Source organism: Aegilops tauschii, chromosome 7, assembly GCF_002575655.3.
Source record: "Aegilops tauschii subsp. strangulata cultivar AL8/78 chromosome 7, Aet v6.0, whole genome shotgun sequence".
In the NCBI taxonomy this organism is placed as follows: domain Eukaryota; kingdom Viridiplantae; phylum Streptophyta; class Magnoliopsida; order Poales; family Poaceae; genus Aegilops; species Aegilops tauschii.
This window is the reverse complement of record NC_053041.3, coordinates 538,305,091-538,318,840: the sequence shown is the minus strand read 5'-3', so window position 1 is coordinate 538,318,840 and position 13,750 is coordinate 538,305,091. Positions and strand designations below refer to the sequence as shown.

The 13,750-nt window shown below is 54.7% G+C and overlaps 1 protein-coding gene across 2 annotated transcripts; it reads left to right on the top strand.

Moving 5' to 3' along the window:
• Positions 1-2,825: 2,825 nt before the first annotated feature.
• LOC109756025 (cadmium/zinc-transporting ATPase HMA2) lies at positions 2,826-9,374 on the top strand. 2 transcript variants are annotated; one of them, XM_020314896.4, is made up of 10 exons: positions 2,826-3,004; positions 3,171-3,409; positions 4,142-4,405; positions 5,344-5,441; positions 6,010-6,265; positions 6,376-6,513; positions 6,609-6,936; positions 7,072-7,274; positions 7,592-7,788; positions 7,873-9,374. In XM_020314896.4, exons 2-10 carry the CDS (start codon positions 3,226-3,228, stop codon positions 9,040-9,042), a joined length of 2,838 nt encoding a protein of 945 aa, XP_020170485.1. In that variant the 5' UTR covers positions 2,826-3,004; positions 3,171-3,225; the 3' UTR covers positions 9,043-9,374. The 2 variants fall into 2 exon arrangements, with proteins under 2 accessions (XP_020170485.1, XP_045086833.1); XM_045230898.2 differs by having other exon boundaries at positions 2,937-3,409.
• The last annotated feature ends 4,376 nt before the right edge of the window (positions 9,375-13,750 follow it).

Here is a 13,750-nt window from a genome sequence, read left to right as displayed (position 1 = left end):
GCTTGGCCTTGGAGCTCCGCGCCATCAAGGAGGCCTCCTGCAGCAGCGGATCCACGGCCGGAGGGGCCGTCGGGGCCGCCAACGCCATGACCGACTGCCTTGGGGTGGGAGGGGCACCAAGGGGATCCATCGCGCGTATCGCCTCCGCACTGACCTTGCGCACAGCCGTCTTCTTCATCATCTTCACTGAGCCACTTAGGGAGTTGCCGCGTCCGCCCGAAGCCGGCGACCCGCCTGGGATCACGCGCGAAGGGCTGGGAGAGAGGGCGATCGGCGAGCGCACACCGCCCACTCCAGCAGGTCCCAACGGGGCCGCAACCCTGGGTGGAGAGGACACCGACCCCAGGTTGGACCCGTATTGATTGGGCACCGAGAGCACCATCTCAGCCGTGCCCATCTCAGCACCAGCGCGAGGCACCTCCACCCCCTCCGCAGGCGCCGCCGCGCCCGCCGTAGAGATCCCCAGTTTGTTCCAAGCAGCCGTATCAATGGAATCGTCCTCCTCCATACTCGCCTCTTGCTCCGCATCCTTGTCCTTGTCCTTGGTCCTGTCTCTGTCTTCGTCACCCGGGTCCCCTCCTCTGGGTGGGTGGGGCGGGGGTAGAGCAGGGGCCTCTGGGCGCAGGGGAGCCAGCTCCGGCTCGAGCTTAACATTGTACCCTGCCCCGTTGAACCAGATCTGCACGGACCCCCGCAGCTTGGCCGGCACCCGACAGGCGAAGAGCATGCGCACCGGACCCACACGGACCAGGGACAGCTCGTCCACCACCAGCGGGCGCCCGATCATCGTCGTCGCCGCCATCAGTCTCTCCACCCGACGATGCTTCGGCGGAATACCCCAGAGCTTCACCCACACCTCCGGCATCGACAGCGCCTTGGGCTCCGCGAGAGCAGCGTCCCGGATATCCGCCGTGATGTTGTGGATGGATAGGTAGAGCTTTCCACTGCGCGTCGCCATCCTCAGCATGGCCGGATCGGGAAAAGCCACCGAGAAGGAGTCCGCGTCAAAAGGGGTGACCATCCAATCCCACTCGCCCTCGAAAAGATGCGTGAGCTCCTTCTCCAGAATCTCCTTGGACAGAATCCCCGGCTCTGCCGAGACCAGCGCCGCGTTGGCCCCCAGCGAGCCCTCCGACGCCGCGTCCGTCTCCTCGGGGTATTGAAGGCAGAAGAAACCCCCTCCCGCGAACGCGTGCCCCATGGATTGGAGCAACAAAGGCTTGCCGCGCGAGGGGCAGTAGGCCGAGGCATGTCCCTCTTGACTGCAGATGACGCAGAGTTGCTTGAAAGCACACTCGTTTTGGAAGTGCCCCGTGCGCCCACAGCGGAAGCACTCCGGCCCCTCCTCCACTTCGACCGGAATCGGTTCCGCCGCCGTGCCCTTGGAAGAAGACGACTTCGACTGCTGCCTCATCGCGGGCTTGTGCTTCTTCAGCTTCTGTTTGGCGTAGGGGTCTCCGACGCGGTCGCCTCCAGGCGGCAGGAGCGACTCCTTGCGCTTGAGCTCCAGCCCCTTTCTCTTGTGCTCCTCCTTCTTCTTCTTTTTCCGCTCCTGCTCCTTGAGCCACCATGGAGGAGGCGGCCCCCAGCCGCCGTCGCCTCCGGCGCCGGCCCGCTCCTCCGCCCGGATCTGCGCCTGAGCCCGCAGCTCGCGCTCACTCCGCCGCTCCGCCTCCGGATCCAGCGCCGCCCTCTTGTCAGCACGTCGCTCCCCCTTCGAGCCCATGGCTACGACCTCTGCGAAGGATCGATCCAGGGGAGGTGGGTGGGTGGGGTGGGAGAACGAACGGGCGGCACGGCCGAAGCGCCGCACCTCCGCAGCAGTGGCAGGAAACCCTAGTGAGCAGTCTAGGGCGCCTCGGCGGATCCACATCCACTTATGAGATGGGCGCTCTCCTCGCAGGCCTGGGCTCCGGGCCGGGGAAACTGGCCTGGGCTGCACCGAAACAGCCCCTGTCACGGGCACCCCTCCCCCCGCAATGGGCGGCAACTGGGCCGCGAGGCCCGAGTGGCCCACGACTGCAACCAGGCCCATCAGCCCAACCTGGCCGTCTGCGCCAACCCTAGGCCAGGGATCGGGCGACACTGCCGCCACCTCCTGCACCTCTGCCGGCGCCGCCGCCCCCGCGCCCGGCTCCGGCGCGGGCCCCGGGGCCTTCCGGAAGGGGGCCGCCGCCGCCACCTCCATCTCAGCACGCCGGACCGCCCGGCCTGCCAACGGCCGCGGCTGCTCCGCCACGGACCGCATCGGTGCCCTCCCCGGCCTCCCTGGCCGACGAGCACCGCGGCCACCAGGCGCGAACGCCCGGCGCCGCCCCGCCCTGAGCGAGCCCCCTAGCTCCTCTGCACGGGCCACAAAGTCACCAAACGATGGCAGCGCCCCGCCACCTCGCCTGTCACCACACTCGCCGTCCTCCGCCTCCGAAATCTCACTGTCGCTTACCTCCGAAAGCGCCCAGAAGCGGCTCCCGCCCCATCCCAGCACCGACGTCGCCGCCGCACCTGAAGCCGGCGACCGGGGGGGAGGGGGGAGGAGGGCGCCAGACGCCCCGACGCCCGCACCTCCGTCCAAACCTCCGCCTCGCCGCGACCCGCGGCCCCAGCCGGCCCGCCAGCCTCCGCGCCGCCTGCGTCGCCAGCACGCCTCAGAGCTGTTGGAGCCATCTCAGAGTGAACTTCTGTGTCAGATTAATCAAGGACAAGCCCTTGGCGATGAAAAAGGCAGGGTTGGCGTTGCCGAGCTCTCCAGTCCGCCGCCTCAGTGCTCCCTTCGTCAGCATCCACCTATCCCTCCCTCTATCTCTCTCTCTCCCCAAGACCCCTGTGTCCACTGCACTGCACAGGATCCTCCATAAATACTCTCGGCCCCCTCCCAAGAAGTCCCGCAGCCAAGCTAGCGCCCCAGCACCACACATCCTGCCTCCCTGCTTCCGCCTCCAACTGCGACGCCAGCCGGCAGGTCGCATACGGCTACGAGGGCGCGAAGCGGGTCGGCGGGTCTGGTGTAAGTTCATGGCGAGAGCCGGCTAAGGTTCCATCCCATTCGTTAATCCGTGAACCACCCACGCCACACTAGCGCGAGAAGCACGCCAAGATTGCTTGTTGCCGCCGCCGCCGCCGCCCCCTCCTTGTCCACTCACTTGCTGCCGGCGCGTATCACGTGCGTGCAGGTGCAGGTTCTTTTTTCTAGAGGACCAAAAGCACACCAAGAGTGTGAGGGGGATCATGGCGGCGGGCAAGCAGGAGAAGAGCTACTTCGACGTGCTGGGCATCTGCTGCCCGTCCGAGGTGCCGCTGGTGGAGAAGCTGCTCGAGCCGCTCGCCGGCGTGCACAAGGTCACCGTCGTCGTGCCGTCCCGGACGGTGATCGTCGTGCACGACGCCGCCACCATCTCCCAGTCCCAGATAGGTAAGGGGATCAACGCATCGCTTTCCTCCTGGTTCACCTCACTTTGGCTTTTCGTGCGCTTCTTCTTGAACCGGATGCAAATGTGTCTCAGCTGATTCTCGAAAAAAGAAAGGGATCGCTAAACCTCAGTCCTTAACCAAGTTTCAGTTGATGCTATATCCGCACGATCTTACATGTAGATCCGTGTAATTTTAAAAAAAAAATCTTTCTTACGTGTTATATATGTCACTTGACCTAGACTTGGTCAAGTCTCAGTCGACTGAAACCTATCCACACCAAAAAAAATATGTGTTCCTGCTCTTTTACTATTCTCCTTCTCGACCCAAAAAAATATTTATTCATTGCACATACTACCCGTCGATAAAAGTACACACAATTGAACAACCAACCACGAGTCCACAGTCGTGAACCACTACTGGTCGAGTTGTGTCAGATAAGTCAACGTAGGGGTGTACTGAAAGTTTTACTCCCTCTGTCTTATAATATAAGAGCGCTTTTTATACTACGCTAGTGTCAAAAATGCTTTTATATGATGTGACCGTCCCATAACATAAGAGCGTCTTTTATACTACGCTAGTGTCAAAAAATGCTTATATATTATGGATCCTTGGATCCTATCCATATTAATTGTTACTTAGCCATAACTTTGTACTACGTATCCGCAACGCAACAATGCACACATACAGAAACTGAAGCTTTTTTCCGGCCGCTCCTTCCTTTCTGTCGTTTCAGTCAAGGCGCTGAACCAGGCAAGGCTAGAGGCGTCGGTGCGGGCATACGGCGGCGCAGGCCAGAACAAGATCAACAAATGGCCGAGCCCCTACGTGCTCCTCTGCGGGGTCCTTCTGGTCGCCTCGCTCTTCCAGCACTTCTGGCACCCGCTGAGGTGGCTCGCGCTCGTCGCCACGGCCGCCGGCCTGCCGCCCATCGTCCTCAGAAGCGTCGCCGCCGCGCGGAGGCTCACCCTCGACGTCAATATTCTCATGCTCATCGCAGGTAAGTGTGGATGCGGGTGTGGTCGTGTCATGTCACCCAGATAGGGTATCAGATTCCTTTAGCACGAAAGTAACATTTCATTTCGGTCATTATTTTTAGATATTTTGTTTGCATACCACTCGCTACTCGCTTCGTTCTTAAATACAAGTCTTTCTATAGATTTCACTATGGACTACATACTGATGTATATAGATGTAGTTTAGAGTGTAGATTCACTCATATTGCTCCGTATGTAGTCCATATTGAAATATCTAAAAAGACTTACATTTACGAATGGAGGGAGTAGAATCAATTCCGAGATCCCTAAAGAAACAATTCTGAGAAAACGGGGCTTTTTATTAGTTAGACAAGGGATACTTTTTAGATATGCATGATTGAAACGATACATGCAACTGGATAACATGTTTTGCTTTGTTTTTTCATACTGAAAAGTTGTGTGCATCACTCGAGGTAGAGGCCGAGAACATTCTCCTCTTTCCTTGGAAAAAAAAAGGACTTTGCATCCAGTACATTCCTCTCGAAGGGAGGATCTCTCCTTATCTGTCAGTAGAAAATATCTAAAATATGGTAGAAAAATATGTAAAATTCGGGAGTTGGTTTTTATTTTTGCGAAACAAATTCGGGAGTTGATTGTGTCATGACATCTTACAAGAGGTAGCTCAAGGCATCTATTTGTAGCTATATATAGTGTACAAATTGAAGCGAGAGTTGTAACTAGAATTTCTTGCCATCACTTCGTTTACTTACTACTTACATCGATCGATCGCACATCTTCTCATGCATGCATCTAGGATGACACATGATGTTGTCATTTCATCACATACCCATCGATCGTACTATCCTCAACCGTTTCCGTTAAGATGCTTCACCCACAATTTTGGCAGGCGGCCAATGAATGCAAAGAGCTGGCTTTCTTACATGTTTTACTTTGCTTGCAGTTGGTGGGGCAGTTGCACTCAAGGACTACTCCGAGGCCGGCTTCATCGTCTTCCTCTTCACCACGGCGGAGTGGCTCGAGACAAGGGCGAGCTGCAAGGTCTCACAATCTCTTCCCTTTCCCTCTCGCTCTCATGCAACCACACATACACAAAATCAAGTTTCATCGTTAAAACTAAAAAGGGAAGAAAGAAAAAGGAATAGTTGGAGGATCTTTAGGCTCAAAAGAAGAAACAGTTGCATGATTGCCGAGGTCCTCTCGTTAGAACCCACTTAGCAGTGAAGGGGTCCATCCATTCCTTTACGACGTTAGAGGCTTGTGGGATCTGGACGTGCACTAGCTAGCCAGCCCCCCATACATCTTTACCAAGAGATTTTTGGTCTGCCATTGCTCATCTTTACAAAGAAATTGTCAGCCAAGAGACAACAAGTGCTTTATGCCTAGTGGAGTTAGATAATCAGGGAACCTAGTATTCCTTTTTTTTTTTAGGGAAGTAACCTAGTTATTCCTTGGAAAGAAGGTTGGCAGGTAAAATGCAACTTTCCCATTAGTCCCCTGCTAAAAGCAATACATCTCTTTGTACTACATGTTCTTAAAGGCACTAGCTAGGTGCGTGCTACCCTTTTCCATGTAAGAAGATAATTAGATGCTCCGTTGACGTGTACAGGCCACTGCCGGGATGTCGTCGCTGATGAGCATGGCACCACAGAACGCTGTGCTGGCAGAGACGGGGCAGGTGGTCGCGGCGCAGGACGTGAAGGTCAACACGGTGATAGCCGTGAAGGCGGGGGAGGTCGTTCCGATAGACGGCGTCGTCGTCGACGGGCGGAGCGAGGTCGACGAGCAGACCCTCACCGGAGAGTCCTTCCCGGTGGCCAAACAGACGGACTCGGAGGTCTGGGCCGGCACCCTCAACATAGACGGTACGTGCTGACAGACATTGTCTCAGTTTTGTCCGGTTAAAAAGAAAAGAAAATAATCTGTGTTGATTTTGTCTGTGCTCTGTATACATTCCTGGCAATGGTGATTTCAGGCTACATTTCGGTGAGGACAACAGCCATGGCCGACAACTCGGCGGTGGCCAAGATGGCGAGGCTGGTTGAGGAAGCACAGAACAGCAGATCCGAGACGCAGAGGCTCATCGACACCTGCGCTAAGTATTACACTCCTGGTATATAAGCTGCTAGACAGATTTAGATACTTGTACAAAAATAGTTCATCATTTGGGTTTTCTTTTCTCACTGTTTTCCATGAGTGCACCTGCAGCGGTGATCGTCATGGCAGCGGCGGTGGCGGCGACGCCCGTGATCGTGAGAGCACACAACCTGAGGCACTGGTTTCAGCTGGCCCTGGTCCTCCTGGTGAGCGCCTGCCCGTGCGCTCTGGTTCTCTCCACGCCGGTCGCCACCTTCTGCGCGCTGCTCAAGGCCGCGAGAACCGGGCTGCTCATCAAGGGAGGGGATGTGCTCGAGTCCTTGGCCGGGATCAAAGTCGCGGCTTTCGACAAAACTGGCACGATTAGCAGCGGAGAGTTCTCTGTGGCGGAGTTCCGGGCAATCGGAGAACGTGTTCCGAGGCACCAACTTCTCAACTGGTGAGTGAGTGTCACTTCCCTGTACATGTCACACTCTGAACTGGATCAACTTCTTCTGGCACTTTTGTTTTCAGTAAGTTTCTTGTGTGGTGTTGCCTATTTATGTATATGTACTTAATTTCATGGATTCTGCAGGGTGTCGAGCGTGGAGAGCAGGTCGAGCCACCCAATGGCAGCTGCCCTTGTTGATTATGCTCGATCAAACTCCGTGGAACCAAACTCGGAGAATGTCATGGAATTTCAGATTTACCCTGGTGAGGGGATTTACGGTGAAATCGACGGACAAGGCGTGTACATTGGGAACAGAAGAATCTTGTCGAGGGCTTCATGTGAAACAGGTTGGTAAAGAAATGTGGATCTTGTGTCAAGTACATATGCTTTTATAAAGGAGTATGTCAGTACGACAGTACATGTTCTGTTGCTAGTTTAGTTTACCACTGAACTTACTGTGAAATAAGAAACAGAGTCTGCATCCATTCCCATCCAGGAGTTCTGCTGCTAGTGACCACTGAACTCACTTTGAAAGGATCCCTAAAAAAGTCACTTTCGAAGGATGCTTAGCAGCTTAATTCCTTTGTTTGTTTCACTCAAAGTCTCAAACACGACGATTTCATGAGCTCCTAAATAATCTTGTTCGAATCTTTCCATGTTCTAGTTCCAGAAGTAAATGACATCAAAGGGGTCACCGTTGGATACGTGGCCTGCAACAAGGAGTTGGTCGGGCTATTCGGTCTCTCGGACGTCTGTCGAACTGGATCGGCCGAAGCCATCAGGGAGCTGAGATCAATGGGCATCAAGTCGGTGATGCTCACAGGTGATAGTGCTGCCGCTGCCACCTATGCCCAGAACCAGGTAAAAATAAAATCTCTTGCAGTCGTAAACTCTCTTCATTTCTAGGACCAAACAGCCTCTAACTAACTAGTGTGTTTCTTCCAGCTGGGAAATGTTCTAGCTGAGGTTCACTCTGAACTTTTGCCGGAGGACAAGGTGCGGATCGTCGACGAGCTCAAGGCGAGGGACGGCTCCACGCTGATGATCGGCGACGGCATGAACGACGCCCCGGCGCTGGCCAGGGCCGACGTCGGCGTCTCCATGGGCGTGTCCGGCTCGGCCGTCGCCATGGAGACGAGCCACGTCACGCTCATGTCCAACGACGTCCGCAGGATCCCCAAGGCCATCCGGCTGGCGAGGAGGACGCGCCGGACCATCGTCACCAACATCGTCTTCTCGGTCGCCACGAAGCTCGCCATCGTCGGGCTCGCGCTCGCCGGGCACCCGCTCGTCTGGGCGGCCGTGCTGGCGGACGTCGGCACGTGCTTGCTGGTGATCATGTACAGCATGATGTTGCTGAGGGGGGGAGACGGCGGGAGGGGGAAGAAATGCTGCGCTTCTTCTCACCATGGATCTCACTCTCACCCCAAGAAGCATGGCCATTGCTCGGACGGTCCGTGCAATTTGACTGGCGGCTGCGCGGATTCATCTGCTGGTGGCCATGCTTGCGGCGATGATCATCATCACCACGGGCATGGTGACGGCAAAGAGCCGGGCATCCCGCATCTCCCACACAAGCATGGATGTGAAGATCATCATGGCCATGGCCACAGCCACTGCAAAGAACCGAGCAAGCTGCACCCCACGGACAGCCATCACTGTCGAGATCATGGCCAGGGCCACCACCACGGCAAAGAGGCGAGCAGCCAATTGGTGACAAGCAAGAACATTTCCCATGGCCATGGCCAGTGCAAAGAGAAGCACGATGAGCACCACACCAACTCAGCCGAGGCAGTCCAAGAGCACTCCATACTGATCGACGCGTCAGCTGCTGACCAACAACAAATCCAGTGCAATCACCAGAGCGGAGAACACGAGGAGGAAAGCTGCGGGCATCACGCCAAGGCGAAAGCCTGCGCCCCAGCTCCGGCCGACTGCTGCGACACGGTACGCGACGAGGGATGCGGAACCAAAGCGGGGGGCGTGTGCTCGAGCCGGCGGGCTGGTGGCGCTGCCGGAGAAACCAGGCGATGTTGCCGGAGCACCAGGGCGAGCAGGTGCGGCGGCGGCGGCCACGCAAGCATGCTGAAGCTGCCTGAGATCGTGGTGGAGTAGGATGAAACTACTGGCAGCAGCAGCAGCTCAAGAAGGCTTTGCTGCTGCCGAAAATCGGTGGGGATCGATGGGATGCCGCTTTCTTGTGTCCTCTCCCAGTTGATTGATCCGGCATCGAGTAACAGTAGAAATGGGATCGTTACGTCCTAATGGGGCTCCTTTTAAGGGAAGTTCGTGTTTGTTTTTCTGTTGGCTAAGGTGTACCTTACTTGGAGTTTTGTTTATCAAACACCTCTAAATCGGCTAGGTTATGAAGAGTCCCCCATGAATGTCACATGGATTTGCGTCTTAAAATGATGAATAAAACAGCAATGCTCTATGTGTTCCGTAAATCTTCAACTTCGACTACAGATGTACGAAAACATAATTGCGTTCATAAGATCGAAATAATCAAAATTACTAAATTCCAAACCACCATATCCCGGTGCTCAACGGAGACAATGGGCCGGTTTCTGATCACGCCGGAAAAGCTCAGATTTTGCTCAACCGCTTCAAAGGGATCATGGGCTGCCCTCTCACGCGCTCCTTATCCCTTAACTGGGAGGTCCTGGGCTTACCGCGCTTGAATCTGACCCACCTTGAGCGGCCGTTTTCTGAGGAAGAGTTGCGCGATGCGGTGTTTGAGATTCATGGAGAAAAGGCACCGGGGCCGGATGGCTTCACGGGCGCCTTTTACAAAAGATGTTGGCCGGTTATCAAGGGGGATCTTCTTGCTGCCATGAATTGCGTGCACTCCCTTCGAGCCCCAAATTGGAATATTATAAATACGGCCAACATAGTTCTTCTGCCAAAGCGAGACGGGGCTCAGAATGCAAGTGATTACCGCCCTATAAGCTTGATGCACAGTGTGCCCAAGATTCTGAGTAAAATGTTGGCTGCTCGGCTGGCCCCAGAGATACACAGGCTCGTGTCTAACAACCAGAGTGCTTTCATCAGGGGGAGATTGATCCAAGATAATTTTCTATATGTAAAGAATGTGATCAAGGCTGCTCACTCTAGGAAATCTCCTCTGGTGTTTTTGAAACTTGATGTGGCCAAAGCTTTCGATTCAGTTTGTTGGGAATACTTGCTGGAGGTTTTGGAGGCAATGGGCTTTGGTCAGCGTTGGCGGGACATGATCTCAACCATTCTTGCCTCCTCTTCCTCTCGGGTTATGCTAAATGGGTCTCCAGGAGTCCCTTTTATTCATCGACGGGGTCTGCGACAGGGCGATTCGATATCCCCACTGATGTTTATTATTGTGATGGAGCCCTTGCAACGGGTGCTATCTATGGCCACTGAGAGGGCAATTCTGACGCCATTAACCTTAAGGGTGGCGAGACTGTGCGATCTAGCTTCTATGCCGACGACGCGGCTCTGTTTATTAACCCAGTCCCCCAAGATTTTGCTGTTGTCCATGCCATTCTGCAGGCCTTTGGGGATGCGTCTGGGCTCCGCGCAAGCAGTGAGAAGACCGTGGCGTACCCTATATCTTGCACTGGTTATGACATTGCAAGTCTGTTGGCTGTTTTCGGAGGGGTTCAAGGTTGTTTCCCATGCCAATATTTGGGCCTCCCTCTCGGTCTGAGAAAGCCTCGAAGGGCAGAGGTGCAGCCGGTTCTTGACAAAGTCGCGGGCAAGTTGGCTCCTAGAAAGGGGAGGTTGCTGAACAGGATGGGGCGGCTAGTGTATAGCAATTCGGTGGTTACTGCCACGGCCACCTTCTTCCTAACGAGTTTTCAGCCTGACAAGTGGTTCATCAAAAAGATGGACAAGATGAGGAGGAATTTCCTTTTGGGTACAGACCATGATTGTGACGCCCGGATAATTAAGCTACAGTAAACCTCTGTTAACGGTGCCACGTCACCATGATTACTGTTATTAATCTGGTGTTAGTTCGAAACCGATTATAATTCAAAATCAAATTAAACGGTAAAAGTTTTCAAACATTAAAACTAAAATGTTCGGGTTGTGCCAAATAATGCGTAGATAATTATGGTGGAGAAACGACACCTTTATAAAATACTTAAATACTATTAGATGAATAAAACAGTAGCGAAAACTATTATCTAAATACTTTTAAAATCAAAAAAATTACAAAACTAATTTAGTTTGGGTAGCAAGTTAGTGTGGCCGTGGCATATTTGGTAACATCAAATTAGGTGCCATTTTGGTATTTCGCTAAAACAAAAATAAAAGGAAACTAAAAGAAAATAGAAAAAAAACACACACACAGGGCAGAGAACCCCCTTGGCCCAACTGGGCCTCGGCCCAGCCGCCCCCACCTGGCCGCTAACAGGCCGGCCCACCCACTCCCTTGGCCTCCTTAGGCTCCCCCCCCCTCACCACCGAACCCTAACCCCCGCACCCACTACCCCACACTCCTTCCTCCCCACGTCGCTCCCCCCTCTCGATCCGATCTGGATCGAGGGAGCGTTCCCGAGCCCCTTCGACACCAACCGCCGCCGCCTTTCCTGTCGCCGGATCGTCGTCGCCCCGTCCTCACCCCCTCCCCGATCCATAACTGGTTCGGGCCACGACCTCGACGCCGCCCCGAACCGCCGTCGCCGAGCGCCATTCGCCGGAGCTCCTCCGTCGTCGCTGGATCTCGCGTCCCCGTCCTCCTCCACAAGCCACGTCGACCCCCCCCCTTCTTGGCAACGCTGTGAGCCGCCCCCGTTTCCCTCCTCTTTTCCCGCGTTCACCGCGCCGCTCGCCATGCCCCTGCGCTGCACGGGCGCACCGCCGCGGGGCCGCGCCCTCTGCACTGCGCTGCTCCGGCCGCCGCACCTTGCGCCCACTTGCAGCGTGCCTCGTGCGCCTCTCCCCCCTGCTCGTTGCTGCTCCGGTGCGGCTCTGCCCGCGCCACCGCGCAGCCGCCCGGTCCGGCCCTGACCGCACCCGCGTCCGACGACCCAATCACGGCGACCCCCCGCCTTGCGCCCCACCTCATCGTCTCGCCGCTCCACCAGTCCCCGCAGCTGCTACTGCCATGCCGTCGCGCGCCATCGCCGTCCCGTCGTCGCTCCGGCCGCCTGGGTGGCGCCATGGCCAGCGGCCTCCTCTGCTCCGACGCGCTGCCGGGTGCGCCCACCCCTGGACCTGCACCCGCTCGGGCTGCCCCCGCGCCCGAACCCACTAAGGCCCCTGGGGCCTATGACACATGGGTCCCGCCCAGAGAACGTTTTAATAAAAAAATGATTAAATTTTTTTTAATTTACATTAAAAGAAAATAATAATAAAATAATAATAATAATAAATTTAATTAATTAATCAATTAACTAAATTAATTAAGTCAATTAATCCTATTTAATTAATCTAATTAACCTATTAGTTTAATTAGACAGTAATTAGTTTAACCTAAACCCTAATTAACCTAATAGTGTATGACAGGTGGGTCCCACTGGGCCCACACGTCAGTTTGACCAGTCAACACCTCTGTTGACTGCTGACGTCATGCTAACGTCATGATGACGTCAGCAAACACTGTTCTGGATAATGTTGATTTAAATTAATTTAATAAATTCTAGAAAATGATTAAATCTTTAGAAAATCATATAAAATAATCCGTATCTCGGATGAAAATACTTTCTACATGAAAGTTGCTCAGAACGACGAGACGAATCCGGAAACGCAGCCCGTTCGTCCGCCACACATCCGTAGCATAGCGAACTCGCAACTTTTCCCCTCCGATTCATCTGTCCGAAAACACGAAACACCGGGGATATTTTCCCGGATGTTTCCCCCCTTCACCGGTATCACCTCATACCGTGTTAGAACACGTCTAGCTCTGCCTGTTGTCCTGTTATGCACTTGCTTGCTATGTATTTACTGTTTCTCCCCCCTCTTCTCTTCGTTAGACCCCGTGACGATGCTGATGCCCCTGTGGTCGACTACGTCACCGATGACCCCTCCTTGTCTGAGCAACCAGGCGAGCCCCCCCCCTTGATCACCAGATATCGCCTATTCTTCTCTATATTGCTTGCATTAGAGTAGTGTAGCATGTTACTGCTTTCCGTTAATCCTATCCTGATGCATAGCCTGTCATTGTTGCTACAGTTGTTACCCTTACCTGCTATCCTACTGCTTAGTATAGGATGCTAGTGTTCCATCAGTGGCCCTACACTCTTGTCCGTCTGCCATGCTATACTACTGGGCCGTGATCACTTCGGGAGGTCATCACGGGTATATACTATATATATACTTTATATACATGAAACATGTGGTGACTAAAGTCGGGTCGGCTCGTTGAGTACCCGCAAGTGATTCTGATGAGGGGGCTGAAAGGACGGGTGGCTCCATCCCGGTAGAGGTGGGCCTGGGTTCCTGACGGCCCCCGACTGTTACTTTATGGCAGAGCGACAGGGCAGGTTGAGACTACCTAGGAGAGAGGTGGGCCTGGCCCTGGTCGGCGTTCGCGGATACTTAACACGCTTAACGAGATCTTCGTATTTGATCTGAGTCTGGCCATTTGGTCTATACGCACTAACCAACTACGCAGGAACAGTTATGGGCACTCGACGTCGTGGTATCAGCCGAAACTCTTCTTGACGTCAGCGACGGAGAGGCGCGCGCCGGATTGGACTGGAACGCCTGCTAGGCTAGGTCTGCTTCCGGCCGCTTACGCAACGTGCAGGTGTGCAATGGGCGATGGGCCCAGACCCCTGCGCGCATAGGATTTAGACCGGCGTGTTGACTTCTCTGTTGAGCCTAGGTGGGGCTGCGACGT

Bases quoted from the DNA above. Each gene is read 5' to 3' on its own strand.
- LOC109756025 (XM_020314896.4), top strand. From the start codon at position 3,226: ATGGCGGCGGGCAAGCAGGAGAAGAGCTACTTCGACGTGCTGGGCATC. The intron at 4,406-5,343 runs GTAAGTGTGGAT...CTTTGCTTGCAG, and splicing joins TATTCTCATGCTCATCGCAG to TTGGTGGGGCAGTTGCACTC. The intron at 6,937-7,071 runs GTGAGTGAGTGT...TGGATTCTGCAG, and splicing joins AGGCACCAACTTCTCAACTG to GGTGTCGAGCGTGGAGAGCA.